Source organism: Papio anubis, chromosome 10 (assembly GCF_008728515.1).
Source record: "Papio anubis isolate 15944 chromosome 10, Panubis1.0, whole genome shotgun sequence".
In the NCBI taxonomy this organism is placed as follows: domain Eukaryota; kingdom Metazoa; phylum Chordata; class Mammalia; order Primates; family Cercopithecidae; genus Papio; species Papio anubis.
The window spans coordinates 87625012-87633722 of record NC_044985.1 but is presented as its reverse complement, the minus strand read 5'-3'; the positions used below and the strand labels follow the sequence as shown (position 1 = coordinate 87633722).

Sequence of the window (8711 nt, the reverse complement as noted above, 5' to 3'; positions counted from 1 at the left end):
ATCTCTTCTCTACCCACCCCGAGTTGGATTTGGGTATACTATGTAGGGAAGAATTAGCAGGGAAGTCAAGCCGGTTCATCACATCCGACACAGACCATTTCCTGCCCCTTCCCTTCTGTGCATAGAAATTTGTTTCCTGGCCGGGCACAGTGGCTCACGCCTGTAATCCCAGCACTTTGGGAGGCCGAGGCAGGCGGATCACGAGGTCAGGAGATCGAGACCATCCTGGCTAACACGGTGAAACCCTGTCTCTATTAAAAATACAGAAAATTCGCCAGGCGTGGTGGTGGACGCCTGTAGTCCCAGCTACTTGGGAGGCTGAGGCAGGAGAATGGCGTGAACCTGAGAGGCAGAGCTTGCAGTGAGCCGAGATCGCACCACTGCACTTCAGCCTGGGCAACAGAGCAAGACTCTTGTCTAAAAAAAAAAAAAGAAGAAAAGAAAAAGAAAAAGAAAAAAAAATTGTTTCCTTGGAGATTATAAGGATGTGATGCCTAGAAAAGAAGGAAAAGAGTAGAAAGGACTTGAGAAAAGAGTAACAACATTTCCCAAGGCGTTTAGGCTTTCATCAATAATATAGGCTGGGCACAGTGGCTCACGCCTGTAATCCCAGCACTTTGGGGGGCCGAGGTGGGCGGATCACTTGAGGCCAGGAGTTTGGGACCAACCTGGCCAACATGGTGAAACCTCATCTCTACTAAAAAATAAAAATAAAAATAAAAAATAAAAGAATTAGCCGGGAGTGGTGGCATGTGCCTGTTGTCCCAGCTACTCGGGAGACTGAGGCATGAGAATCGCTTGAACCCGAGAGGCAGAGGATGCAGTGAGCCAAGATGCTGTCAAAATTAATAATAATAATAATAATAATAATAAAGAGAAGACTCTGTCATCCTGAAACAGCTTCTCATTCCCTTTGCTTATAACTTCCCATTTCTGCTACCTCAAATAGCTTTCCTTAGATGAAAGCTCTTCCTTCTTCTTTATTGATCCATGTCCTTCTTTCAAAAGAGATACTTGACTCTCATCACTCCCAAGAAGCCTTTACACACATTCAAACTGATTCCTTCTGGCCCTAAAAATGTAGAACTCAAAAATAAGCTTATAGCTAAGGTTGCGGCTTAAATCTAAGTCAAGGATCAGCAAACCGTAGCCCATAAGCTATGTCCAGCCCACCACCTGCCTTTGTACAGCCCATGAGCTAAAAATTGATTTTCCAAGTATAAATGGTTAGGGGAAAAAACCAAAAGAAAAGTAATATTGCATGACATGAAAATCACACGAACTTCACATATCAATATCCATAAATAAAGGTTTATTGGAATGCAGCCATGCTTATTTGTTTATATATTGTTTATGGCTGCTTTCACACTACAATGGCAAAACTGATTGTTTATAGGAGACAGTATAGTCACAAAGCCTAAAATATTTACTATCTGGCCCTTAACAGAAAAAAATTTGCCAATTCCTGGTCTATGACATTGAAAGAGTTAGAGATGTTAAATAGGAACATGTCAAAGAAATCAATTTCAGGCAAACCAACAAAGGCTATCAAGTAGCCACATTAAGACCTAAGTCCCAAAATCAAGACTAAGTGGTTACCCCTAGAGGCAGGATATATGGGACAGGAAAAGAAGAAAAAAAAAGCTGAAGTAATATACAAAGCAGACATTCTACACTTCGGAAGTGTGGAGGTAGTATCTGTGCTGCTCAATGCCACATCCCTGTACCTAGCCCACATCTTAGTGCTGGGCAGGTGCCCATTAACTAGTTCTAGAATGAATGAAGTAGAAGAGAGGAAGGAGAAACATAAAGCAAATGAAAGAAGCATTGCATAGGGTTGGGGATAAAAGAGGGTCCCCAAAAAAAACCTAAAGTTTGTCTGCCCTATGTAATATGTCACAGGTTCTCAAAAGTTAGCAGGAACCCCCACTTGGGAAGCTAAGTATGTGCCCAAGAGACTGAAGAAATGACTAAATAATTATGGTAACTACCCTGATGCCCATTCAAGGTCACCTTTTCCACCCCTTCCTCAGTCACCAGATGCAAATATATTTAGTACAGAGACTAAATTCAGACATGGAGATTAGCAAGGAAGGAAATCAAATATAAAGCTCATGAAATAAACAGCACCACTTGTCACTGTTGATCTTTGATTAACTGGCTCTTCTTTCCGAAACAGGGCCTCCTTTTCTTCTTTTTCTCTCTCTCTCTCTCTCTTTGTTTTCAGGTGACACCCACACATATCCTTCAGTGTTGGCAGAGATGCTCACTCAGATAACAACTGGAGTTCATGCTGCACATTTTCATCTTCGTGTGTCATCATCACCATGTAAAACCACAACTATAGGAAAACAAAGCTGTTTGCTGCTCTTCTTCTCAACTGACATTTCCACCCAGCTCATGATTTGTTCTTTGGAGCCAGAGGAGAGTTTCAATCTATCATTGAGATAGCTCTGCCTGATGAAGTGAGAGTAAAATCCAGTCCACTCCCACCCTGAAATCCATTCACCTTTCTTCAACTTTTTGTCCCTTCAAATTCCTAGCATTCAAGGGTCTTTCATAGAGTTTCAACAGGCAAACCAGATAGGAAAATGAGCTTCAGGAAGCACACATTCTGGCCCTGAGAGTTGCACCAAGAATGAGGTCAGCTTGGAAGAGCTGATATATTCTTTGATCACCTCAAGCAATTGATCATCTCAAGCAATTTTCAAGTGTTGGGCCCAGTGTTAACACCCTGAAATGAACGAAAGTCACTCTGAGAAAGTGTGTGACTTTCTGCTCTGGACAGTGGCCTTGGTTTCTAAGTGCTAGGATCCTGTGAATCTTCAAAGAGAAAGCACATATTTCTTCTGGGATGCCAAATCAGGGAAAGCCGAGAGGCCCCACCATTCACATGTGTTCTTGAAGGGGTGTGATCCCAGTTCACTGCAGCCTCAGCCTCCTAAGTAGCTGGGACTACAGGCCTGCACCATCATGTCTGGCTAATTTTTTTTCCTTTTTTTTTTAATAGAGACAGGATCTCCCTGTGTTGCTCAAGCTGGTCCTGAACTCCTAGACTCAAGTGATCCTCCTGCATTAGCCTCCCAAATTGCTGACATTACAGGCATGAGTGACCATGCCCAGCCCCAAACTTTCTTATGAGCATTACTGTCAAAAAGGCAAGAGTTAAGCTTCAGTTTAGGAAACACAAACAGACATTAGAAGCAAAGTTACCAGACAAGGTTCTGGTCTGCTTTCCAGACCATCCCATTTGCTGCTGCACAGTGTGATGGTTAGTTCCCTTTACAATGGATCCAGAAGTTTCTTTAATTTTTTCTCACCTATCCATTATCTCTGATCCCGACAAGATGGGAGAGAAGAAAGGGTATTGCTTTAAAAAAGGAATCAATCTGTTTCATCATACTGGAGGGAAAAAGTGAATTCAGGGTTGTGGACAATTACAATATTCACCCAGTTGAGTAGCTAGAATGTGGTGGGAGGTGTTAGATGAAGCAAAGTTTGCATTTGATTTTGTTTTGAACTTGAGTTTCAAGGTACTAGAACCTTTTTACAGAAGTGGGTTACACTGTTTTTACTAGCACAGTAAAGGAGTGCTTATTGAGCAGATTCATTTAATAGCTGACTTTTTTTTTTTTACCCACCTTGATCCTTTCCAATTGATTTGATTTGTCTTATTGAACTATCCATGAGTAACCAGCTGAGTTCAGTCTTTCTTGGAGTAGTAAGAGACATATAAGCTCATCTTTTTCAAGTTTAATTACCTTTATTAAGTTTAATAAGCTTCATTTCACCAAAGAAAAGAATCAGTTTAGAGATGAACTCATTGCACACCGATTTAATTGACTCTGAGTCACTTTCAGAGCAAAATTTCAACGAAGGAAACAGAAGGTGCTGCATGAATTATTAGACCAGCTCTTGTGTCTGTTGTTCAACCACCTTTCCCTTCCCCTACCCACAAGATGATAGGGGGTGTGTGTGTGTGTGTGTGCACGCTATTAGAGTGTTCAGCTATGATATGAGTATGACAGGTGAAGAAGTTGAAATTTTCTGTCCCCAGCATTTCCATTTGTGAGCACTTTTTGAATCAGAGTCAGAGAAGGCATTTACAGAATTTGTTGGGGGTAAAATCACCCCAGAAAAAAGAGCAGCAGGTCACTAGTGGGATGGGATTTTAACTACAAAGACAACATTTTCAGAAGTCTTAAGCTAAAGATATGTTTAAGACATAACCAATACTCCATTAAGAGGGAATTTGGGGGCTTCAATGGAAAATCAATTTACTCCTGACAGTGGCTTAGTTGGCATGAATTTTCTAACAGTATTGGTTTTCCTCACTGCACAAAAATTTCTAAAACATAAATGAACTTATACGCATCAGATTTTCTTTCACCAGATTTGGCTGTGTATATATTTTACCTCCTGTTTTTTTTAATAAAATGAATTTTTGGACTTCTTAACAGGAAACTAGAAAATAGAACTGGCTTTCTCCCTCTCAAAGTATGATTATAACATTTAGACTGACCGTTACATAAGGCCGTGTAAAACTTATTCACTCAGTCAATAAATATTTATTATATACCAGGCACTGCTCTGGGCACTGGAGATACAGCAAGAAACAAAGCAAAGTTATTTGCCTCATGAAGCTTATAAACCATAAATAAATAAGAAAAATGTCTAATGTAAGATATGGTAAAATGCTATGGAGAAAAATAAGCAAGGAAAGCAGACAGCGTATGGGGGAGTTTAACTAGGGGAGAAGATGACACTTGAGCAACGACCTGAAGAGTGACGAGGCAAGCCAGGTCATCTACAGAAGGACATTCCAGACAGAGTAAATAGGACATGTAAAGGCCCTGAGGTAGGAACATGCCTGTGCTGGTTGAGTATTCCTGACACATTCGTATATGTCAGAAAGTATGCATCTATCTATAGGAAAGAGAGACTTCCTGAGCCTCAAATGGCCTTGCAGATAACACAGACTCCCTCACCCCGGGTCTGAGAGAATCTATGTCACTGTCTTTGACCTGGATTAGTAATAAGTCTATGCAATCAAGATCCTGGTTCTGGGTCCATTATTGGCACCATCTCTAATCTCCAGGATGTAGTTTACTTTAGCACTTTGGGATCAGTATCCAGGTCGGGTATAGTTCCCATCTGGCAGTGCAAATGGCTGGGATAAGGGATGAGACATCCATTTAACCACCAATATCCTCATTAAAATAGCCCTGAGGACTGGTGGCTCAGTTTGTTAACCTGAGGGACTGATGGGGTCAAGGCTGAAGTTGGATCTTTCTCAAATTTCTGAGCACTCATATGACACAGAACACATAGGTAAGCCTAACCTGACAGCTCAAAGAGGTCAGCCATTGGTCTAATAAGAAATTGTGACTGAAGTCAAGCAAACAAACCAGAAATGTAACCCGCTTGAAGTGAAATTAGTATTTGAAACTCTAGCTTTTTCAAAAAAGGCTAAACTGGAGATTGACACAAGGATTTACCCCACACCTCTTTTAAATAGCAAGTTCTCTCCAGATTCATTGCCAAAGCGAAGCATATCTATTCTGAAAGCATATTTTTCTTAATACTAAAAGACAATATTAAAGTACAAATTTAAAGCAGACATATAGTAGTTTAGTAATTTTATCACTGAATATATAGAACATAATGTACACTTGGTCTCTTTAAATTGGCATGCTTAACCCAAATAGGTGAGCTCACAATCAAAAATTACAGGAGTACCATTAATTATAAGACTCTTACAATAATAGCAGCAAATGACATTGTTTTCTTCATAACTACCATATCTGAAACTATAAAAGCATTGCTCCAACCACTGTTTTTGAACCATTTCTTGGTTCATACTAATAGTGAAAACGGACTTCCCTATATAACATTTCTTCTTTGTTTCTGTGCAGAGTGAGTAAGAAACATCTCAAGTGTGATTCATCTTTAGTAGGCCTACTTTTCCAGTCAGAAAACAAAATCATTTATTACCATAGATCAAGTCTTTCCATTTAAAAAAAAGTATTTATTTATTTGCCACTGCCATTTCAAAAAACTCTCCAGCTCTGTCATTTTCAAATACAATCTGATAAGTGGGATAACTGTGTGCCCAAGAAGCTGGCAAGTGGCATAGGTGCAGGGCAAATCCAACAGTTCTTCAGCACCCAAGTACTGCTGAGTTTGATCTTCTTGGGACTGATTAAATTCATGGAATGGAAGCCCATTTTAAAAGCAACCAAAGTACAGTATTTTCTATCTGGAATCTCAAGATTCCTACTCCTCCCCTCCTCACATTAAAAAAAAAATTAAAATACCTCTTTCTATACATAAAAGTGGGAGGTGCCCTATATTCCATTACAAGATAAACTATTTCAAAAAACAGTAAAATGATGGAAGTTAAAAGGTCCTCATATTATAGCACCTCATCCCTGCGTAGTGGGTTTAAATTTGTGTTACAATATTCCCCCCTTCTTAGGCTATTGCCCAGTTTAATTTTTATACATAATTTATCTAAATGGCAATAATACCAATAGCTAAATATGTCAGGCATACTACTAAATGTCAGGGATAGGCAGAGACAAAGACAGACTTGGGACATGCCCTCATGGAGATTATACTATAGGAATATAGTGACCATTATCTCCATTTTATAGTTGAAGAACCATCATCTTAGGTGGACAGTGACTTGCCTGAGGCTATTCAACTACTAACAAGACTTGAACCAAGTCTATGTGCCTCTAAAACCTAAGCTCCTTCAACACCTGAATTAACTGAAGCATGAACAAATGGTGAGGGCTGCTGAAGGGCCATTCTTCAAGGTCCCCAGGCGTATTTTAGTTGACTCAAACTGTAGGCAGAAAAATATCCATAGTCATTTCAGAGTCAGGCCTTACCCAGTCCCTTAAGAACTTTGATGTTCTCTTAAAAGATACATTCCAAAATACTTTCCCATGTTACAGGAGCAGCTGAGCCCAGAGTTTTGGAATTCTGAGCCCTAAACCACATAAAGTCCCTGTAAAGGAGCTCTCACCACGGCTCCTTCTGCCTGACACCCTCTGGAAGATTGTCACCTAATGCTGGCCACCTCCTCAGCACATGGCAAGAATTTCATCATTCCTCTTCCTTCCGAAGAAGCTTCTTGGGACTCATCCTCATACTTTAATGAATGCTAACATCCCTTTTTCACAGTATTCTCACTTCTCCTATGGACACTCTTTCCACATCCTACTTTGGATCTCCACAACGACAATAAAGAGACCAACTGTGCACCCCTGAAACATATGAAACAGGAAAGCTCCTACCTGGTCTGATTGGAATGAACCGTTAAACAAATAATCCTTCATAATACTCAAAAAAAAATTGTGGTTTTGTTGTTGTTGTTGTTTGAGACAGAGTCTCACTCTGTCACCCAGGCTGGAGAGCTGTGGCACAATCTTGGCTCACTGCAACCTTCACCTCCCAAGTTCAAGTGATTCTCATGCCTCAGCCTCCTGGGTAGCTGGGATTATAGGTGCCTGCCACCAGACCCAGCTGAATTTTGTACTTTTAGTACAGATGGGGTTTCACCATCTTGACCACGCTGGTCCTGACCTCAAGTGATCTGCCCACCTCGGCCTCCCAAAATGCTGGGATTACAAACATGAGCCACTGCGCCAGGTCCCATAGTACTCAAATAATTTCGACATAAAGTGACCTTATTTCCTGACATATTCTTTCTTGGTGTAGGAGAACTATTTTATTCTTTTGAAAGTATATTGTGAACATTAACACTGAAGTCTCATGACAGGGAATGAGGAAAGCAAGTTGGTTTACCTGATACTGCTTTGAGGGAATCTCTCATTTGACCAAATCCCTCATTTGGTCAAAATGACTAAATATGATCAGAATTCATAACAGACAATGTCTATATATTTCTAAACTAAAAGGAAAACAGCATTAAATAGGAACTAAGTGGCTCATTTCATGAGTGGGAGACAGTGTTTTAATGGTTTTTAAATATGTCTTCCTATCCCTCCCCCTACTCTAACTTACCCCATTTAATTCACTAACCAAAAGATTAAACACCCATTTAACCAAAAGGAATGATTTCCTAGCTTTTCTTCTGCAACTAAAATGTCTGTGGATACCACACTTTGCTTGACTGAGATGTTCTGATGAGTGAGAAAGGAAAGAGGCTCCCAGAATCCACTCCCTTTTTGTTTTCTACCCTAACTTCTCAGTCAAGTCAATAAATACGTGGTAAGTTGGAATGTGGGTCATGGCACTGTAAGACTTGGCCTGCCACAAGAAATGTCTTTTACTTCATTTCAGAGTCTCAAAATGATCTTGATATTTGGTCTAGTCGCTCGAGAAAAATTGGCATTGGTGGCCCAGCGGGGGCCTGAGGTGGCCGGCTGGAGATGAGGCGGTCATTTCCTATCCAGAGCAGTGATATTGAGCAGATGGGGGCTGCCAGCCGGCTGGCTTCTGGATAGGCGTCCGTGTCAGGAGCGATAGGCTGCGAAGTCGCGTGGTGGGGCATAGGGCTGGTAATGCTTGCGGGTGGGCCCGGGGCGGCGAGGAGTCATGTTCATGTAGTCGCTGTGCAGGAGCCTGCTCCTTTTACTCCTCATCTGCAGAAAAGAGAAGTGTCAGTATGGAGGGACAATGTCATGGAAGGAGTTCTAAGACTTTGGACACAACTGTTGATACTATTAACTGTCAAATGA

The 8711-nt window shown here is 40.9% G+C and overlaps 1 protein-coding gene across 3 annotated transcripts in view; it reads right to left on the bottom strand.

Moving 5' to 3' along the window:
• Positions 1-3581: 3581 nt before the first annotated feature.
• CD28 (CD28 molecule) overlaps positions 3582-8711 on the bottom strand; it is a 71271-nt gene continuing 66141 nt past the window's right edge. For 2 of the 3 annotated variants that reach the window (XM_021923386.2, XM_009182835.4), the window contains exon 4: positions 3582-8615. In XM_021923386.2, coding sequence (XP_021779078.1) covers positions 8487-8615 — 129 coding nt within the window. In that variant the 3' untranslated portion in view covers positions 3582-8486. 3 annotated transcript variants of the gene reach the window in all.